At 39.4% G+C, this 22,065-nt stretch overlaps 1 protein-coding gene across 1 annotated transcript in view; it reads left to right on the forward strand.

The window, feature by feature from the left end:
- Positions 1-20,879, forward strand: part of lama2 (laminin, alpha 2) — a 231,722-nt gene extending 210,843 nt beyond the window's left edge. The window contains exons 60-73 of the mRNA XM_086264682.1: positions 2,624-2,775; positions 2,882-3,058; positions 4,752-4,923; positions 6,608-6,700; positions 10,730-10,842; positions 12,944-13,037; positions 13,358-13,453; positions 13,866-13,946; positions 14,947-15,024; positions 15,315-15,384; positions 15,547-15,675; positions 15,926-16,056; positions 19,367-19,586; positions 19,752-20,879. Of these exons, the coding sequence (XP_086120808.1) occupies positions 2,624-2,775; positions 2,882-3,058; positions 4,752-4,923; positions 6,608-6,700; positions 10,730-10,842; positions 12,944-13,037; positions 13,358-13,453; positions 13,866-13,946; positions 14,947-15,024; positions 15,315-15,384; positions 15,547-15,675; positions 15,926-16,056; positions 19,367-19,586; positions 19,752-19,912 (1,767 nt within the window). The 3' untranslated portion in view covers positions 19,913-20,879. The remainder of the gene's footprint in view (positions 1-2,623; positions 2,776-2,881; positions 3,059-4,751; positions 4,924-6,607; positions 6,701-10,729; positions 10,843-12,943; positions 13,038-13,357; positions 13,454-13,865; positions 13,947-14,946; positions 15,025-15,314; positions 15,385-15,546; positions 15,676-15,925; positions 16,057-19,366; positions 19,587-19,751) is intronic.
- The last annotated feature ends 1,186 nt before the right edge of the window (positions 20,880-22,065 follow it).

Below are 22,065 nucleotides of genomic sequence, written 5' to 3' on the forward strand. Positions count from 1 at the left end.
CATTTGTGTGTGTGTGTGCGCCTCTGTACGTGCGTGTGTGGAGAAAGGTTAAGCGAGGTTAAAAACACCATCAACTCAACTTGGCCCTGACTAATGGCTGTTTTAGAGAGGGACACAGAGAGAAGGGGACAGGAGACAAAGGATGGAGGGATGGAGGAGAGAGATTTAGAGGTGAAAATAAGGATAGAGAAGTAAGAACAAAGCTAAAAAGAACGGAAATGAGATGATGGGGAGGATAGTCTGCTGTGGGAGAGAACAAAAATTGAAAAAATGAAAAGAGCTGGGAGCAAAAAAATGAAAGGACGGGCACAGAGGAGAGGTAAGAAGAAAAGAGGTGGAAGAATATCTTAGATGAAAAACAGTAGATTGTTTTTAAGCTGGCCAATAAAGAAAGAAAAACAAATAATCACCTGTAGGTAAAAGATGGAGACCACCATGACGTCACAGAATATTTGTAAGCATTTGAACCACGGCGACTTTAACCCTTTAAGACCATAGAGCCAAGCCCGCCAGAACTTATCTTTATATTTTTACATGCTGTAGTGACATTTTTGGGAGCATTTCAAGTTGCTATACATCAATACAACTGTCATATACCAAATTTTAATAATATGTATGCATTAAGGCCATAGTAACTACATAAATTGCAAAGAAAGTGCAATAAACTACAAAAAAATGAAAATCATTTTAGGGTTGTTGTTTTTTGTTTTTTTGTTTTTTTTTACATATATTTCTAGTTAGAGAAATTTAAGAGGTTTGTCCCTCAAAACTGTAAATACAAAAAAGTTGCACAAAATAGTTTCCCACCACAGGAAATTTATTTTTTACTGTCTTCATAGTTGGATTTTTGAGATACACCAATTTTTATATACTGCTGGAAAACTGAAAATAACGCAAAACAGAGCGTGCCCGCTTCAACCAGTCTTAAAGGGTTCAAATGAAAACTAATAGCCCTGCAAAACTGTACTGTTGCAACCTGTCGGTCAAAATATAGCCACACTCCTGAATTATACCCTGTTGTTTTCACCAGATTTTCACTATAGTTGTACATTCAATATTTCACATGAGTAGTGATTGACAGTATAAACTTACTAGGAATGTGTTTACTGAGGATATAGTGAACAGTATCAATTTTTTTTTTTTTGCTTAGACTTTTATGAATTCCTGTTTTAACTTGAAGAATTTCCCCATGTTGGCAATGCTAAAGAATGTGCACGTGTGCTATCTCCGTCGTTTATATACAGTCTATGGGAAAAGTCAGGATATGCACAAAGGGAGGAGAGATGGTAAAATGATGATGACAGTTTTGAGGTACATCTAAGAGTTCCTCACTCATTCAAAACAACTGAGAATTTTCTTTATACAAACTGGAGATCAAAACTCTTTATCTTTCCTTCTTATCCACTGAATGATTGCACTAGTTTTTTGCACTAGCCTCGAGATATCACATTACTTTTTGTTTTTAATTAAGACATTAGATTGTCTCATAAAATGTGAAAAACATATTGAATAGGCCTGACCTGAAAGACATGGACTGCACAGTTCTACCTGCTTCAGCTTTACACTTAAGATATCGAATGAGAAATGCAGAAAAGCATACCATGTTTTGCATGAATGTTGTATTTGTGCACATTCTTGTAAAATGCACCTGTATGTGAGTCTGCATGAGTGTGTGTGTGTACGCATGCGGGTGTGCTTTTGTACCCATGTACGAGTGTGAGATGGCGCGGCGAGAGCCATGTTGTACCTACATCTCAGTTCAATTTGTCCCCGACCTCAAATTGAAATTCCATTTTCAGGTGGTAAATTGTCTCCCACTTCGCCCTCTGGCACACAGTGAATTAAAATTCAAATTAGCCTGACCCTGCACCACTGCTCTCTAGCACCTCTCTGTCTGTCTCACTCTTTCTCTCTCTCGCCATCTCTATCGTGCTTGCTGTTTTGCTCTCTGCCCTCTCATCTCTTCCCCCTATTATCCTGTCCTCTCCATTCCTCTCATCTCTTGTTATCCTTTCCTCCCCACTCCCCTCGTCTTCCTTTATTTTGCTTATTTCCCCCCAATTTTGCTCTATATACCATATATCTCCCTGCATTCACCTCGCCATTCCCCCTACCCTTTCTCTGCTCTAATCCTCACTCTGTTTTGCCTCCCGTTTTTTTTTTCTGTCCGTTTCATCCAATACCCTTTCTTTCCCTTTTTTCTTTTTGCACAATGTGGATATAGAGTTACAACCAAATGTGCATTTAGGTATTTATTTATTTGTGTGTGTGTGTGTGTGTGTGTGTGTGTGTGTGTGTGTGTGTGTGTGTGTGTGTGTGTGTCTTCTTTAAAACAACATAAATGGATTAGAAGCTAAAACAACATTGTTGTTGTTGCAGTTCCCCTGTGTGTTTTTAAGAAATAATCTGTAATCAAACACCTACATTTTCATGTCATTTTCTACTCATCAAAATAAAGTTTCTGATATATTACACTGGACTGAATGTACTGAATTTAAAAACATAAAGTCCTTTTGCATTTACTTATGTAAATTTACTTGAACTTTACCATATTCTGTCTCCTAGGGTTAGTTTGAATGTACATGTTGACCCTGTTAATAAAGTTTATCTCCAACTCTGGCAGCCCTACCTCTCAGTCATGCTGACCAGAGGTTCGCTGGAAGTCGTAGTGTCTACCGGCAGCCACAATCGGCGACAAGCCACCAGACGACCTGAACAAGGCACGCTGAATGATGGCAGAGAGCACACACTCCGCATAGAGAGGCTAGCTGGCAGGTTAGCGTTTGTTTTTGTTATGAAGTAACAAACTCCTGTTGAAGATGTTTTATTGTGTGTTATAATCCATTTCCTCATTTTGGAATTTTTCTTTGTTTTCCAACAGATCTTTTGCAGTCCACGTGGACGATGAAGCCAGGATGCAGGGTATGCTTCCCAATGACCAGCCATTGAACTTGCAGCGTATCTTCCTTGGTGGTATTCCCGCAGAAGTAGAGCAGACCTCCAACAGAGCCAACATCCCCTTCAAAGGATGCATATGGAACCTCATGATCAATGCTGTGTATGTTAAACTTTGTCACTCTGTCAGATATAACTGTGAACAGATTTGTGTTCTACAAATTTATTTGATGCAGGCATGATCTTCAGTTGAACAGCAGAGTGTTTGGTGTTTTTTAAGATGATTAACAGCAGTTTATTGAAATGCTTGTTTAGGCTGTAGACTTGTTTTTAAGTTAGCTTTTAAAAAAATTGGATACAAACAGTGTGGATCTGCCACTAGAAATGCTTCTGTCTCCTACGATGTTGAGATCACACATGGGTGAAAGTACTAATTCACTTTACATTATGTTTAAAATGTTCCCGTTAAACCTGTTTGATCCATATTTAAACACTGTACTTACTGTCTTAATGATCACCATAGACATTATACACTGACAGGTTAAAGTGTAGTTAATGCAATTGCAGCAGGTCACGGTCGTGCTGGTGGTGTTGATGATGATAAAGCCCGTCTTTCTGCCTGAACAGCAGTAATTGAACTGTCCAGCATCATAAACATGCTCATAACTCAGATTACACCACCTCGTCTTTGTCTGTTTATGATTGCGTCGTTCCCTTCATTTCAGCCCTATCACCCCGACCTTTTCTAAGCTTACATCTGCGTGCCTGTCTGTCAGTTCACTCAGTGTCTGAAACAACCTCTCCCCTTTAGGACAACCTCCCTTTAAGCCAGGGGTGTCCAACTCCAGGCCTCAAGGACTGGTGTCCTACAGGCTTTAGATGTGTCCTTGAGCCAACACAGCTGATTTAAATGGCTAAATTACCTCCTCAACATGTCTTGAAGTTCTCCAGAGGCCTGGTAATGAAATCATCATTTGATTCAGGTGTGTTGACCCAGGGTGAGCTCTAAAACCCGGAGGACGCCAGTCCTTGAGGCCTGGAGTTGGACACCCCTGCTTTAAGCCATAAAGATCTGGTTGGCAGTCCCATCCAAATGAAAGGCCTGAGTGCGAATGCTCTTCTCACACATATGTATCTAAATGATGAGAGCAGGAGTTGGTGTAAGCTGAGCTTTTAGAGCATTCTGAAGCCTAAGCGTTTGGCTAACAGGGATTGTTTAGTCTTTCGTTGGTTTTTTGCTGGTATTGTATCTAAGGCAGAACCACTTTTGTCAAAGAAAATGTTATATCCATCTAAAGTAATGTTATGTAACAGAGCAGAACAGGGATCGGTGACAAAAGATGTGAGAGGCTCGTGGTGAAGCTGGTTGCAAAGTGCCTTGAAGAGAAAAAAGCAAGTGGAGACAGGCGAATAGCTACTTAAAAAATGTGCCCTGTGTGAAACAAATATATGTATAAATACTTGGAAGTGTATAAACTGAATCAGCTGGCATCAGTTGATGTATTGGAATCAGGGGCTAAACTTGGTTTTGGGGCTAAACTTGGTTTTGTGGCCTGCCTGATCTAAGACTATGCTCAATTGATTTAGCCATAAAATTATGTGCATGTCAGGCCTGTTGTTTTTATTCACCAGCAGGGAATCCACCACACGCGACAGTGATGATAGTCATTTCAGCCTGATATTTCTTAGTTGCAGTTTTATTTGTATATGTAAAATACTAAATATCTACTTTATTTTGTGAAGAAAATGAAATTAAGGCTTGAAATAATAAACCATAGCAAACCTTGATACTTACAGATTTATTTAATTCTGCTGTGCACATGATTTTTACATCTAACTGCCTGTTCCCCTCTCAGTTTGTCAGATTTCGCTCAGCCTGTTTCCTTTGAGAATGCTGAAATTGGTCAGTGCCCGAACCTCACCCCACCGCCACCTCCACCTCCTCTACCAGCAGAGAAGGAGCTCGAGAAAGAAAAAGAGGATTCAGAGCCCTCAACCCCCATCTCACCACGTCCAAGTCCTCCTGCTGTAAGTTTAATATAGCAACTAATAAAGGATGTTACAACTATTAAGTAAATTGTAATGGCCATTGTTTTTGTTAGTCAGCCTGTTTTAGACTGTTTGAACATTTTCAAAATATAAAAACAAATAATTATGTGCATGTTAGGCACATAGAACACAGTGTAGTAAAAAGACACACATTCACCTGTGTACAGCTGTCCTACAGGGCTACAGTGCTATTTTTCTGACTCTGTTATTCAGAATATACTCTCACTCCCTTTCTCTCTCTGATGAAATGCAGCCATGGCCTGCCGTGTTAGCTTAGCAATTCATCACACAGCAGTTGTACAGCCCATTAACTTTTCTTTATAGTCCCTTTAGCCTTGAGTCACTAAACGCCAGCCCTGGCAGCCTGTCATACAGAGTGGAGCCATGGCGTTATGCTAGGCTAACTGTGCATACAATTAATGCTTTATGAGTGCAGAGGAGCCAAACACTCTGAGCTAACATTTAGCCACTATTCTAAGAAGCTGGCAGGCGGTAAAGTCAGTCATTTTTACACTCTTAGCACCGGGTTAGGCAAGATATATTTCACATATATGGCTTACAGCAGGCATAGGTTATCAGTTACCCAGTTAGCTGCTAAACTACACCTCTTAAGGAACATTGATCTTCAAGCACAGAGCCAAAGAACTCTCCTATCCTAGCTATAATTCTGGTTTGTTGCTTTATGGGCTGAGAATTCATCTGATTTTATGATTTAGACTGCAGGCTGTAAAAGCCACAGTTCTGAGTTCTCATCTACACATTAAGTGTTATTAGGGTGGTTTTTTTATGTGTATTTATATATGTCATGCTTTGTTTGTTTGGTGCTTTGTTAAGACTCTTGACTCCTAGAGAAGTCTGTTAAATTAACATCATAATGTAGTATACAGCAGATACTATAGAAAACATCATTACTGCCATTTTTGTCTTGTACTGGATACAACACTGTTAAAATATTGACATGTTTTCACTATCGAAAAACAGTTTTTAAAAATTGAACAGCACAATTTTGGCTATTAGCACATTGTTTTCAAATGATTAAGCAATGGAGCTCTGCACACAGGTTGTGACATGAATTTTTCATCAGCAGTAGGAGGATTTTGTCAAAATGAAGAAGTAAACACTGGTTGAATCACAGTTGACAGAACACAACAACTCAGCATGCGTATGAATGAAAAGAGCGTCTTTACTTCCCACTTCTCTGTCACGGCTTCTGTATTTGTGATTCTTCTGATAGTCACCGAGTACCAAGTGAGGGGTCAAAGAGGCTCCATAGGCCTCAGTGAACCTCTGAAAAATATAACTCAGACTTTAATTTGAGCATTTTCCTTTTTCTCTTTGCATTTTGATTGATAATGTGACAACTGCCTCTAATTAGCTTTTTAAATCTCAGGTCTATAATTTCCTTCATTTACACTGAGCTGCAACATTAATAATGTTAAACAGGCTATATTTTCAGCTGCAAAATTAGACTTTTTCTTTAAAAAAACCCCCAAAAAACTAGAAATAGGCCTTGATCTATTCATCTGTTAGAAGAAACTATGGTAAGAGTCTATAAGGAATGGGAACCGTTGCTTTTTGGCATTATCATCTGCTCTGTCATCATTCTGTCTCTCTGGCTGCCACTAATCTGCTTCCTTCCAACTCTCCAACTGCTGACTTGCAGGAGGCTACGTCCCCTTCCCTACCTGCTGCTGCAACCCGTGCACCTGCTACTGTAGCACCGTCCAGTGATAAACAGAAACCCAGCTCAGATGTGGTACACACACACACATGCAAACACACGAACTCAGTACTGGTTTGCTATTATTAAGTCAAGTGTAAGATTGTGTCACTCAGATTTTGTGATTTCCTCTGTGGCTTGCAAGCCCAAAACTTGTCCATTCATACTGAAGACATGATCCAAAAAAAAGAGAAGATGACAAATAAATAATTTAATCTTTCAGAAATAAAAACTGTATTATTTTCTAGAAGCGCTAGTTAGCAGACACTATTCAGAGAGAGAGAGAGAGACATTAAACAGTTGTTGGTAACTATTCTCAGACACAGATTTAGTGGACTGGAGAGTAACCTTGTGTTTACTCCACCCATGGCATCATTCCTTCTTTGGCCTTAGGCTAACAAGTTATCATGAGACTGACCCAAGGTTCTCTTCTATCTGTCTGCTACTTGAGGCCAGGCAGAGAAATTGGTGCAAACACAGCCCTCAACTGGCAGTGACTGACCACCTCTGCCAGAGCAGCTGAGGGTTAAGTGCTTTGTTCGAGAGCCCTTAACATTAGGTACTGAGAAGAAGAGGGGCTTTCTTGTTTGATATTCCGATGGTGTATCTGTTATAGTTTGGGATGCACCAGTTTATCAGCTGAAATTAACCTTGTTGACTGACTTCAACGCATTGGCAAAAGAGATGACATTCACTGAGGGGAGTGTTCAGCATTTATTTTGTGTGTTCCATCAATTTTGTGGTCTCTGGGATTCAGTTTCATTTAAAGACAGCGTGGCAGGGAAAATCTGAAAGACCTGAGATAATCAAATTGAGAAATGTCTCTGTTTTCATGGTAAAAAAGAGCGCATGAATGATAAAAACTAAATAAACAGAAAAAAACAAAGGTTCACAGGATTCTGGGTACTCCTGTGAAAGACTAAGAATGACCGCATCGTGACTTGGTAGCTTGTAGAACAACCTTTAGCAGCAATACCTTGGAATAATAATCATCTATATGCATTTAACAGTATCTCACATTGTTGTGGAGGAATCCTGGCCCACTCTTCTCTTCGTCCCACCATAGCATTTCAGTCAGGTTGAGGTCTGGTCATTGAGTTGGCCATTGCAACATCTTGGTTCATTTCTTCTTCGGCCATTCTGTTGTAGATTTGCTGCTGTGCTTGGGATTGCTTTCCTGTTGCAGTTGCAAGCTTAAGACTTTTTCCTGACAACCGTTCCAAATAAGCCATACTTGTTAAGTCTTTTCTCTTTTCCTTCACTTTCTCTAAACATTGCGCAGTTGGACCTAGAGGGGAATTTTCACTCCTGTGATTGTGCCATTGTTTTTAACACGTACCTGAATGCTCCAGACCAGCAAACTACCACATAAGTAGTATGTATTTTACACCTGTAAAGCTATTATCCCAGATCAGTTTGTTCTGCAGTTCTTGTTCCTAAAAACTTTTTTCCAGTGGCTGAAATACAGTAAGCACAGTATAGACTTTATAACTATAGAAAGTGGTGGAAACTCTTACCTACACACACAGGCTCATCTTCACTCGTCACAGACACACACATATATATATATACATATATATATATACACATAAATTTCTGGCTAAAGGACAGATTCTATTGGTGTGACCTCCAACCAAAGACCTGAATGGAAGACCGTCTTCCCATTGTTAGCTTAATGGAAATACGCAGAAGGGATGAGAGAAAGGAAGGGAAGAAAGACAAGAGGGAAGAGAGAAAAGGTGCAACGAAAAGGGAGAGTCTTTCTGAACAGAGTGGCGCTCAGCTTTTGTTGGCTTAATGGAAAGACGGAGGAGAGGAAGTGGGAAAAGAATGAAAGGAGAGGGAAGTAAAGGACTTCTGAGCAAGTGACGTCTGCCTTTTGTTAGATAGGGGAAGAATAAGAAAGAGGAAAAAGACTGAGGTTGAAGAGGAGGAGCGGATATGGGGACAGAGAGTGATAAGAGGTGAGTGTCAGCTGTAACAAAGCAAGGTCACGGTGTGGGGAATGTCTTCACTTGAAAGGGAACAAGAGAGGATTGGAGATTGAGACACACATACACTCAGTCGTCTCAGATCCTCTCTCTCTTGCTAACTTTGTCACGCACTCACACTTGAAGTATGGCAAAGTACCTTTATCACTTAATAGGCATTACTGTATATTCAAAAGAGGAGAGACACAAACTAGAGGGTGAAGCTTTTGGAAGGGGGGGGGGGGGAATTAGGGGGCGGGGGGACAAAGGAAAGACCAGATACTGAGGTGTGAACAGAAGACTAGTCTAGATCTGGAGAGACTATTAGAGGTGATACAAGGTAACAAAATGAAGTAGAAGCAAAACGGAAGGACTTCAGGTGACTGTAAGTGAGACAAGATAGAAGTGTAAGATAATAAAAAATAGAGGGAAACAGATAAGGGCCAAGGACAAGAAGTAAAGCAAGAAGTAGAGAGAGAGGACAATGACAGGAGGGTACGATGGGAGCAGAGGGTTTGGTAAGTAAAAGCCAAAAAAAGAGGTGTAGAAAAGTGGAGAAAGTTGAGGGAAATAGAAGATCAGTACAGTTTGGGAAGAACAAAGCAGAAGAAAAACCATGTACGGTAAAAGAATGTGGAATGAGTGGGATTTATCGGTACATGCTGGTACAGACAGCAGGAGGAGAGGGAAGAAAGGAAAACTGGGTGGGTGGGAGGAGAGGCAAAGATGGTAAAGCAGATGATGGGAGCACAAAGGACGAAGAATACTACAGGAGACTTAGACTGAAAAAATGAATAAGAAATATAAACCAGTGAAGATGAGCATTATAGGGGGAAAAAGACAGATGTTTTGAGTTTTGAGACAAGCAGACAAAAATAAAGGAGGTATCATTTTTTTTAAAAAGGAGAAGGTAAAATTGGATATTGTTTTAGAGTAACCAACAAAGTAAAGTTGCATCTGATGCTAGTATAGGAAAATATGAAAGCAGAGGGAATAATTGTGGGGAAATAAAGTAATTGTAAAAGTGAGGACAACGGAAGGAATAAATAAAGTAAGGAAAATGAAGAAGCAAGATAAAAGTATGCAGGAGTGGAGGGAAAATGAAAGCAGCAGATGGGAGGATAGGTGGGCATCATGAAATTAGGGAAAAATAAAGACTTTGACAAGGAGGAAAAGGAGAAGAGGTATAAGAGTGAGGAGGGATTAAATAGAAGCAAGCAGAAAAGAGAAATGTCTTGGAAGGCCTAAAATAAGATGGTGTGAGATACAACAATGACACCTGGTGGTTGTTGACTGAACTACAGAGTGCGGGAAGAGAGAGCACATAAACACTAATTGAATAAGTTACTAAAATAATATACAGCTAAAGCAATTCAAGAATGAATAGTGGAATTGTAAAGAGGGCCTCGAAAAGCGCTATATAAATGCAATCCATTATTATTATTATTATTATTATTATTATTAAGAGAAAACAGCTGTGATGCCCTGTGTAGATGAAATCAAAACATGCACAGGGGTCCTAAAAATTAGACGATTCCATGTTCCATAGCAAAACACCAAATCTGCCATGTGACCAGCTGTTTTGATGTGATGAAGAACATAATTGATAAGCATGACAAGCATCCAGTCTCCCGTTTTCTTAACCACTTAACCACAGGCTTATTGGAAGGATCTGAACCTACCTATGATGATATGCACACCTTGGGTTTCATGGTCCATAACATAGCAGCAGTGCAAAAGATTGAGAATGTTATACTGGACTATACTGTGTTTGACAATCAGAATATTTTTAATTGACTGTATTGTTTAAATTAGAGTTTTAAAATTACATCATAAATACCCCATCTAAAAACTACTGTGCCTTTAAAGTGATTTTTTTTCAAACATTTTCAGTGATTTCTTATGTAAAGTCCTGTTTGGTGCGTCATCGTGACCTGCCAACCCTGCGAGCCCTTGCAGATCAGAAGAACGAACCCTATTAGTGTGATTGGCATGTGTTCTGCCTGGGTGTTAGGGTTCACGTTGACAAGAGCCAATTGAAGCGGTGCGGTGAGACCTTGTCACTGTAACTGACATGTTATGTCCCAATCTCCAGGAATCATGTGCATCAGCTGTGGCCCCAGCAGCACTTGAGAAGGCCTATCAGTTTGGATTGACCAGAAACAGCCACATGAGCTTCGCCTTTGATGACAACAATGTCAGAGACAAGTATGTTCAAAGCAAATGAGCTTTTTCAAATGAATAATGGATTTGAGTTATTTATTTTTTTAATGGTTCTTGGCAAACATGTAGACAGTGCTGCTTTGTGGAATTTAGGTTTTTACAGTGGAGTTATGCAGTAGCTGTCATAGATGAGACAAACCTTTGTAGTATTGTCTGAAACTTGGATGTAATTGCAATGAAAATATTCATCTCAATCAATTTGAGTTTATTGCAAATTATTTACTGTAAAGAAAAATGTGCAATGGGAGGAAATATTCAAATATTATAAAGTAACAGTTGCATGATCACCTTAGTAAGAAATTGTAATATGCAAGTAGAACTGTGTGCATTTGAAGCACATTGTAAGTATGTCATTATTACAGATGATATGCCCTTAATGTTTTTCTGAATAATTACATAGTTGGATGAAGCAGCATAAAAAGAAAATACTGTAAAAGTTAGTCACCCCAGTTACAAATGTAGCTACAGGATAACCCCACCACCTGTAACATAGTTAACATAGCAACCCCAGATACGTGTGTGTGATCTGCAGTACGGAGCACATTTCTAAATAAATAAATAAAAAGCAGAAGTGAGCGGTAGTTTTGGCAGGATGTGATTCCTACAAACAGAAAGGTGTACACCGGGTCAAAATCTACTGTATAAGAAACAACATCTTAAAAAAATGAACATGTTGGCTGGACCAGCCGTCAGAACAACCCTTCTGGTCCACAGCAAACTGACAGTAACAAAAAAAACACACTCTACAAACAAGGCGAAGGTCTGAGTATGCTTTAGTTGTTGTCCTGGTGGTCTGTGCAAACAAGGGATTTGTGTCTTGGGCAGTGTCTCTGACTGTTTTAAGAATCACACTTGTAACATTTAATTACTTCACATGCTCCCTAAGCTGCAAGGCAGCCTGCTGTCCAAGTAAATCACCATGTATCCATTACTCTGTGTATCTGTCAGTGCTAGAAAACACAAACCTGACTCAGATATTGAACTCTTCAAACTTAAGTTTGTCCTTAGAAACACTTCTTGTAATAATCAAGGCTATGCAGAACTAAAGACAATTACTAATGTAAATCTTTGGGGTGTAAAATATGGTTTGAAATATTGAAATGGTACAGTCAAAGAACATACTAGACATTATTTTGTATGCTGTATGCCCTGATCTCAATCAATCGAATCGTTTGACTAAGATATTAACAGAAACTGGTCACAATCCTTTAAGATTTCCTGTCTCACGCGAACTCTTAGTATTAGAATTTAGTAATGTCTTTTTGCATCAGTAGCATCAGTCACATATTTCACGTAGGCTTTTTTGACTCTTTATTTCTTTGTTTTCAACCATTCATTTGTTCTTTAGGCTGTTCATGGTTGCTTTAGGTTGTGATCTTTTTGGACTGCTCCTACAGTAACTTCAGAGTCACAGGCTACAAGGCACAATGATTGCAAGGAATCCAGGTGCTTAAGTAGCAAAGCCTGAAAGATCTCTTGCAAACCTAAAACATGCCACAATGTGGTCGTGCAATGGTTTTCATTAACTTAAATTCTAAATGTGAACTCTAGCAAGTTGTAATGATTTATGCATCTGTTTTTTTTCCTGTTATGCTTGAGTTCTTCTTCACTAGGACTTCAGGATATATGGTGGATGCCAGCTTCCAGGAGAGTAGCAACAGTCCTGTATTTCCTCTATTTATACACAGTTTCTTATTGTGGATTTCTAAACACCCAGGGACTTAAATATGCTTTTGATGCTTCACATACAGTTTTTCTATGATGCTCCTTTTAGGTCCTTGGTTCAAACCGACGTATCTTTCTTTAGAGAGCAGGCGATGTCAGTAAGAAGACTCCATGTTTTTATTTAAAGAGCCTCACAGCTCTACAGCCACCTCCCTCTCTCCAGTTAGCCTTAAGAGAAATCATTAATGAAGAGGTTCATTTCTTTCTTTCTTCTGGTCTGAGTCTGTGTGATTACAAAAAATACAAGTGTGTCATCAGTTTAGTCAGATCCTGTTTGCCTTGACAATTCAGAAACCCTGTCTTGCAACTGTACTACAATGTATTCCTGTGTTTGTTTGTTGTGGGGGTTTTTTCTCCACAGACTGAAAATTGAGTTTGAGCTGAGGACAAAGGAGTCATCCGGTCTTATTTTCTACATGGCAAGAATCAACCATGCTGACTTTGTTTCCATACAGGTAACTATCTAATATACTGGCAGGTGTTTTTAGTTGTTTCTCTACTGCTGTTTGTCCTGTAGTATTTTTTTAGTTTAAGACTTAATCTCATAAAGGGATATAAAGTTTGCTCTTTGTGTGTTTGATTTCCAAATTAGGCCCAGTAGGTACACACTCTGAACTGCTTTTACAACTTAAAAGGTTTCACCTGATAAATTTCCAGTTTGATTTCTGTCTGTGCTGTAGAACTGTATAGAGGCTAAAGCTGTATGTACTCTGTTTTACATGTCTGCTTGTTATTCTCCTTCATCTATCATGAAAACCCTTTTTTATTCTTTAAGATCAAGAATGGTCAGGTTTGTCTGGGTTATGATCTTGGCCATGGAAACATATCTGACTGTGTCCCATACTCCATCAATGATGGAAGCTGGCATAAGGTACAACAGTTCTTAAGTTTTTAACACATTTCTTCAATTATTTGAACAGCATCTCCTGTCTGGATTTGATCTGCATGACATCTTGTATGCAACATTATGATAAGATTCAAAATCTTTACTGTTTCAAGAGCTTAACTGCAATAATAAAAGTTCTGTTGCTTGTTGTTTTATAGCTCTTAAAAGAATTGTTTATAATAGAAAATCTGCACTTTCCTTATTAGGAATAACAATTTGTGTTACACTGCAATGAACACATTGAAAAAGTCACAGCACGTAAAGACAAGTTGTCAGTCTTCATGCGTCCAAGGCAACGTTTTAGTCATTGATGAAACTATCGGATGCTTGTGATTCAGTTACTTCACCATGTCTACTTCCTTTTTGTTCTCTCTCTGTCTCTGGTTTTTGTTCCTAGATCAGCGTAACGCGTGACAGGCAGAGAGCCACGCTTATTGTGAATAGGCGGTTCCAAAAAATGATGTCAAGTCCAAAGAAGGTGCTCAGAATAACTCATACATGTAGCATAACACAATGCATGACCTGCAAAAGCCGTAATTTGCTCAAACTCCGCTTCTCATACGTTACTCATTACTTGTCAGTGACATCAGAAATAGTCCTTGGACCTGTACTATAAATGAAGTTTATACATCCAAGGTGTTATTCCTTATCTAGCTTCTTAACACTGGCAGTCCTGCCAAACAATAAGTCAACCTAGGGGTTTGATATCTAGCTACAAGCACATTTACGTGAAAGAAGTGGTGTTGGCAGCGTCTGCTGGCTGCACAGCGTGTATTTTATGAAAAACTTACACTATAATATTTCAGAAATATGAAGAGGTTAAACAGAGTATCTAAGCTGTAAGCATCAATCCGTAAGTGTCCATAGTGATGTACACGCTAAGAGAACCAGCTCCATAACATTGAAACCTAGAATTAAAAGTTGAACTTGCATCACTGAGCCCAAGTCCTGTTTCTGCCCTCTATCGTCACAATGAGGTAGTCAAACTCTTGCCATTATGTCATTCAGTAAATCATGAACTTAAACTGTGGCTAACACAAAGTTTCACAATGATTTATGTCAAAGATGTTGTACACAGCAGTGCAGGAAACCAAAATGAAGTGTTTTACAACACTGCGTAGCACAAAGGAAAAAAATCACAGAGGAAGCATCAGAAAAGACTCTTTGCATGTTGCATTGGGAGAGGAAATATTTGTTCATATTTGGACTTTAAACTGTGGCCCAGCAAGGGGGTGTTTTCACTGTTTGCATTTCTAATTTTATATTTTTATGCTGTATTTTTGTGTCTTGTCAATTTTCTCTGCTACATCACCTTGACATGGTCATCTCGAGACACATTATTGTAATAATCAATAATGTAGGACGCAGACAGACAGAATTGCTTTTATTATCTGTACTAATAGAGATGAAATTGTGTGTCAAAGTGACTGTGAGCACTGCAAAAATATTGCGTTAATGAACTGTGTTCTTGTTGCCAGGCTGACCTGTTAGATGTGGTGGGGATTCTGTACGTTGGCGGATTACCACAAAACTATACCACAAAACGAATAGGACCGGTAAAACACACGCACACACACACGCACACACCATTTAAAAATAGGTAATAAGTCTTTCATTGCATGTCAACACATGCCATCATATTTTTATTTCGGTGCTTCACTTGTTTGTTGTCAGTTTAGTTGTTTTCGATTAACTGAAATAGCTTGAGTGTCATTTCAGTATAAAAATTAAGAACTTCTAGCATGATTATCCAGTTTTCGAGGACTGAAGTTAGTATCAGTCAGATTTTGAGTGATTTTTGTTCAACGAAAGCCATTTTTATCAACTCTTTTTTTTCTTCATCAAGATTCTCTATAGTATCAATGGATGTATTCGTGACCTTAGGGTGGCTGGAAGCCCTGTAGGAGGTGTTTCAGGTAATGGTTTATATTGTATTTAATGAGTGCCTATTGGTTTTAATGTCTCTTTTGTTTTGTTGTGTTTTTTTCTCAAAAGAATAGTGTAACAGCTTGATATACGAGATGTTATTTTTGAATGTGCCCAAATAGTTTTTATTAACTTGCTCTCGTTCTATCAAGGTTCTTCTGAGTCCATGATTGACTTTAAACTAGACATGGCCACACCCACATCCAGTCATATGGTTGGAAGGTGCTTCGTTGCTACTGAGACGGGCACTTATTTTGAGGGCACTGGCTTTCTAAAAGCAGGTGAGATGACGCTCAGAGCATGTACATGAAAGGGGAACATAAGGCTGGGATTTTTTTGTTTTATTTCATTTTTTTCCTGGTCATGTTGTACATGCATATAAATTACCTAGCAATGACCTGATTTTGGTTCTTTTGCTGTTTTATTTTATTTTATTATATATTGATCTGAATAAATTTTACTTATTGGAATGTCTTTGTACAAAATGTGCCTTCCATTTCTCACCAACAGTTACTCTTTGTCTTTATCTAGTCTCATCCTATAGAGTGGGTCTGGATGTGTCCATAGCATTAGAGTTCCGAACCAGCAGAACCAGTGGAGTGCTTTTGGCAGTCAGTAATCAAGGCAATGATGGACTGGGGCTAGAAATTGTCGATGGCAAGGTACGCAACACTCATTTATGGCTCAGTCGCACCAAATATAGTGTGTATAGTAAATATAGGATAAGACCCTCCTTGTGACTAGAAAAAAACAGCAGGGATTGCACTGGATTTTTTTCACCTTTGCTGACTGAATGCAAGTAGTTGTGGTGACCAGCTGGTTGTCCAGAGGTTGAACATGCAATGCCCTTAACCTTTGGGTAATCATTTCTGACAGATTTATCAGCAGTAAATCTTTGCTACTGTCTGATTTATAAATGCAGAAAAATTGCCAACACATTGCAATCAATCTTGGTCACTTTGCACCAATGAGCGCAATTTGTCTGTGACGTGTTCCACAATAAGTTTCCTGTTGTTAGACACACTGAGGGACTCTACTGAACCGGTTGCCAACTGCTTCCATTGCCATATTACAATTAAATCACAGACATCATGAACTCCTGAATTTTAGTTTCAGATCTATGAAGTTCTGGCTGGACTTTCAACATAAGTACTTAATGTGAATTTCTGTGTAACAGATTTGCGATTATTACAAACAGATTGCATGTAATTAACACATTGAAGCCATTCAGTTGCAGACTGACACCGTTTGGTGCAATTATGGTCACAGACATAGCAGCCATGTTTGAATTGGCCACTTTCAGTTTCATTGTACATGGTCTTAATAATTTTGTTAATGTTGCAATTTCCAGCCACTGTTGCACTGCGGAGTGGTTCTCAAACTTTTTACATCATTCCCCACGTGGCAAGAAGAAATACTTTCAAGCCCCATCTAAACAAAATAATGACAGAAAAGCCTGGCTGCAACTTTATTTAGATAATAAACTCATTCACAATGAATCATTCAGTAATTTTTGTTTTAAACAAACAACTTTCATTTCAAACAACTATTTCTTAACTTTTAGTCTGCACCACTTCTTCAAAAAGGTAAAAAGTTAAACAGAATGTGAACATTGCCAGACATAGAAAAATAAAATTCAGTCTTAGTCTTATAAAAAAAGAAATCCCCAGAAACTTGTGAACAGAGGTGAAAAATATATAATTTAGTGAGAGTTTAATGCTATTCACTCTTAAAGGCTGCAGTCAGCCTGTTTTTGACAGCAGAGCTGCGGCGGGGCGTGGACTGGGGCGTGGCTGCGGGGGAGATGGACGCACCTGTGCGGCATCCCCAGTCACGTCTCCCCAGCTTAGGACAGAATGAACTGGGTCCTGTTGTTGTTGTTGATATGTGTAGGCTGTAGCCGAAAAGCTGCATTCGCGTGTGTAAGTCGACAGGCGCAATATAGTGCGAACATGCAGCCCAATCCTGGGTTTTGGCACCACTGTAAACGATGGACGACAGACACAACCACATGTTCGCACTTTTCACTACACTTCTTTATTGCGGCTGTTGAATTACACGCGTGGCTGCGTGCAGCTTTTCAGGGATGCAGCGGATGCGCATATTATTAACGTAACTGCTGCAAATTTCTTGTTTCTTTCCGCCGTAAAAGTGATTCTGATGTTAAACATTAGTTCTGCATGACTTTTCTGCCAGGTAACTTGCGCCCCACCTGTCAGAACTCCAGTGGGGCGTGCCACACACTTTAAAAACTGCACTAACCTGACTGTAGTATAATGGACTGTAGTATAAAGGAATAATATTTGTGTGAAATGCACATATTTAAAAACTCACATTATAATATTACAGATATATTAAGCGGTTAAACACTGACTTTTTTACTTATTTAAGCAGGACAGTATAACTATTGAGATCAAAAATCTCTTTTACAAGTGTGTTAGTTTTCTAGGCAAGAAATACAGCAGTGAAGTTGCAAAAAACTGGTAACACACAGAAAAAAATACACAAGTTAAGTACTCTAAAATAAAAACAATAAAAATAAAATACAAAAGCAACCAAAATGTATAAATGTCATCACCAATAAACCCTGAAAAATCAATAAAAGTAATTCCCACAATTTTTTGATTAATGGAAGTCAGTAAGACAGGCGCAGACCATATAAATAAGACCTTAAAAATAAGAATGTACCAGTGGCTGAGGCTATGAAATGACAAACAGACCTCCCAGCACAAGCACACAATGTACAGTGGCAGGTAAACGCTTTAAGGTTTGTAATAAATCTCAGTGCTCAGTTATAGAAAGAATCCAGCATATGTAAACGTTGTAATATAAGTGAGTATCTCGACTTTTAATATATATATTTTGTTCAGTAAACATGTTTTATATCTTGTTTGAAAATTATCCATGGCTCTGCTCTTTCTGCAACAAAATCATAACAGAAGGTCGTCGTCATTAGCAACAAACGAAGCTGCTGGACATTAATGTGGAACGATTGCGATAAATAAATAAGTTAACGCTAAGTGACCTCTTTGGCGGTTCTAGCATTAAAAATTTCCTGGATATCTTGAATTAGTTGTCAGTAATCTGAAATTGATTTAGAGAGTCACAGCAAACTTAAATTATTCCAATTCAAGTCTTCCATAAGAACCATTTACTTAAAATTCCCTTTTAATAAAAGCTTCATTAAAGAGGGTAGTGCACTTCTGACAACTGAGGATGTTCTGGAGTAGCCAAGTGTAATCTGGAGGGATTCAAAGGATCAAGTACCAAAAACTGAAATGATCAAAAACTCACTGATTCAGAGTTTTTGCCAAATATTATAATACCCCTGACTTTTTTAGGTCACTCAGTCCTATATACATATAATACCCATCAACACTAATATCTGTATTTGTAATAGATTTGCCTAACCAGATTTCAAATTAAACTATAATATTAGAATGTGCTCAAATGCTAAGCATAACCATAGCACATAAACTATGTATGTTCAAATGAAGAAAACATAAATCTGTTTTAAAATCAACAGGAATGTTAAACCTTGTGCTGGAAGCAGGCCCGGAAATAAGAAGCAACAGAAGAATTAAACACTTGTCCTTTCTTAAGATTTTAGTCCATTGTAAAATAAAATAAATGCTGCTTAGAGGAAAAGGACATTGATACAAATTTGATCTTAAAAAAACCTTAAAAAATAGCAAAAATAACATAAAGGGAAAAAACCTCCAGAGAGAAAGCTTTTTCAGTTGTGAGGTTTGGGACTATCAAACATGTTCTTGGTCCATCTCCACAAATTGAGGATTTTATTTTTTTACATAAACTTGTCACAAAAAGTAATTTTTACTTAGTATTTTTTGTGAAAACTTTATAAAACTTTTCACAAACTAATTTCAAAGAATTTCGAAGAATTATGAAATTAGTTTGACTACATGCAGTAAGCTTGTTTGTTGTTTCCATGTGCCTTTCCCTCCCTCTTAGCTGCTCTTCCATGTTGACAATGGAGCTGGGCGCTTTACGGCAGTGCACGTTCCTCAGGGAAAAGGCTTCTGTGATGGACAGTGGCACTCCGTCACCGCCACCAAGAAACGGAACAAGCTGGAGCTGGTGGTTGATGGGAAGCAGAGCGATGCAGCCAGTCCGTATGCACACTCTGTCACCTGTGACACCAGCGACCCCATATATGTTGGAGGATATCCTGGTATGAATGCCACCTACCTAAAATGATACTTGGACAAATGTAAAGAAACATGCCAACACATATGAATTGTTGTTAGCATATATAGAAAACATACTTGTTACAGGAGAAGAGCCTGTTCAGGGATTATGGAGTAAATTTGATTATGTGTTTTTGTTTCTGTCTCAGCTGGAGTTCACCAGGCAGCTCTTTCTACCAGCACCTCTTTTCATGGTTGTATAAGAAACCTGAAGATCACCAAGTCTTCTAAGACCATGGAGGTGCACTTCAACAAGGCTCTGGAGATTAGAGGAGTCCAGCCTCTTTCCTGTCCCGCTGTCGCTGCCTAATTCTCCTTACTGCTTTTCAATAAGGTCTCAGCTTTCCCAAGGGACCTAATGCCAATTTATGTGTTGACCCATTTCCTCAGAGTGAATTTGTGTGTTAGCTGTGTAGTCATTACTCTTTTAAGTCCTGCAACTCGTGACACGTTTCTCTATTCCCAAATTAGTGTACCTTTACAGCCATTCATTAATTCTACTCACAATTCATTTGTTTGGTGTAAGTACCTAAAAAATAAGTGCCCAGCTCAGCTACACTTTTTGCATTGTAACATCAAAAATGTCTTTCTGAGCGTTTTTCTTCACTCAAATTGAAATATAAACAACAACAAGTCTAACCAAACAATTATTCTGATGCTACCAACATGCTATTGCTCAGTGTGATTTTTAAAGTACCAAATTCGTCCATCAATCTATCCATCTTCTTCCGCTTATCTGGGGCTGAGTCGTGGGGGCAACAGCCTAAGGAATCCTCCCTCTCCCTAGCCATCTCCTCCAGCTTGTCTAGAGGAACACCAAGGTGTTGCCAGACCAGCCGAGAGTTATAATCTCCCCAGCATGTCCTGGGTCTGCCCTAGTGCCTCCTCCCGGTGGGACATGCCCAAAACATCTAGTAGGCATCCTAGCCAGATGCCCGAATCGCCTCAACTGCCTCCTTTGGAGGAGCAGCGGTTCTATTCTGAGCCCCTGCTGGATGGCTGAACTTCTCACCCTATCTCTAAGGGAGAGGCCAGCCACCCTTCGGAGGAAGTCCATTTCTGCCGCTTCTCTCGCTTTTGGTCGCTACCCACAGCTCATGACCATAGGATGAGGGTAGGGACGTGGATCGAACGGTAAATCGAAAGCTTCGCTTTTACACTCCACCCATCCCAGTTCTTCAAATATAACCTTAAACATCTACTAAGAAGTTGTCAGTTTATTATCAGACCTGCGCACAATGTGAAGCTCTGATCAATAAATTTGTAATGGCTATGAAGTGAGTCTCACTGTGTTTCAGTTTGTCATCTAAAGTATTAAAATCCTGCATTGCAATACATGTGCTTACAGTACTCAGGTGCTGCTTTTTGGGATATTTTTTGGTGTTTTGAATAAGTTCAGTTTTGTCTTTTATCTTGGAAACAGTTGCACCAGGATTTGTTTTTGTTTTTTCCTGTCTGTTCTTCGTATACCTTCTTTTCTAAAAAACGGTTTAGAACGTCTGAATTTTTGATCAATGTTTTTAAGCAATAATGCACAAGAAACATTTAAGTGTTTTGATCTCTCCCACAAAACTTGAGTATGCACTTAAAGCTTTACAACTATATGTAGAACATACACTAACTGTCACGGCTGGTAAGGCGAGCCGTGTGGTGTGGAGGAAGCAGGACCCAAGATGCAGGCAGTGGATGAAATACTGGTGAGGTTTATTTACAAAGGTGTAGTGGCAAACAAGCAGTGGAGCATGACAAATAACTGAAGACACCTAAACTGGGAGAACTAAAAATAACAGACCTGGGAGCATACGACAAAAGGGGAGGAAAAGCAGAGAGACGCAGACGAGGAACAGGACACTGTGGCACACAGGGTAACGCAGACTGACACGAAGTAACACAGACGAACCGGCAACAGGCAGGAGAACACACAGGGCTTAAATACACACACCAGTAATCAGGGGATGCGAGACAGGAGGGCAACACAGCTGGGAGAAATCTGGGCTGACGGGACAGGGGAAACGTAAACTGATCACACTCACATATGACACGGACCTTCACAATAAAACAGGAAACTCAGATACATGGAACCAGAGAAGACATTGAACTAACCAGACAGATTCACAAACAGATGGGGAGACACCATAGACAGACAGATACAGACGCAGACTCAAAGGCAGACCAAATATAACACACAGAACTCAAACAATAACAATCATCATCATCATCATCATAAACTGGAAAATGATAACTAAAAGCGCTGGGTCACCGACCCAGGACCATGACAGTACCCCCCCCTCAAGGGCTGGCACCAGACAGCCCAGCAGAAACGAAAAAACGGATCAAAACAAAACAGAAAACAACCCGACCAGGGCGGGCGGAGGGGGCCCAGGACGGAGGGACGGAGTCCAAAAGGCCCAGATGGTCAAGTTCAGGAAGCCGACCATGCGAATGGCAACGGGGCAGGTCCGG

This window comes from Aulonocara sp. 'chitande type north' Nkhata Bay, linkage group LG15, assembly GCF_057382095.1.
Source record: "Aulonocara sp. 'chitande type north' Nkhata Bay isolate Kocher_YH1m ecotype deep benthic linkage group LG15, A_spYH_male_GT1.1, whole genome shotgun sequence".
In the NCBI taxonomy this organism is placed as follows: Eukaryota; Metazoa; Chordata; class Actinopteri; order Cichliformes; family Cichlidae; genus Aulonocara; species Aulonocara sp. 'chitande type north' Nkhata Bay.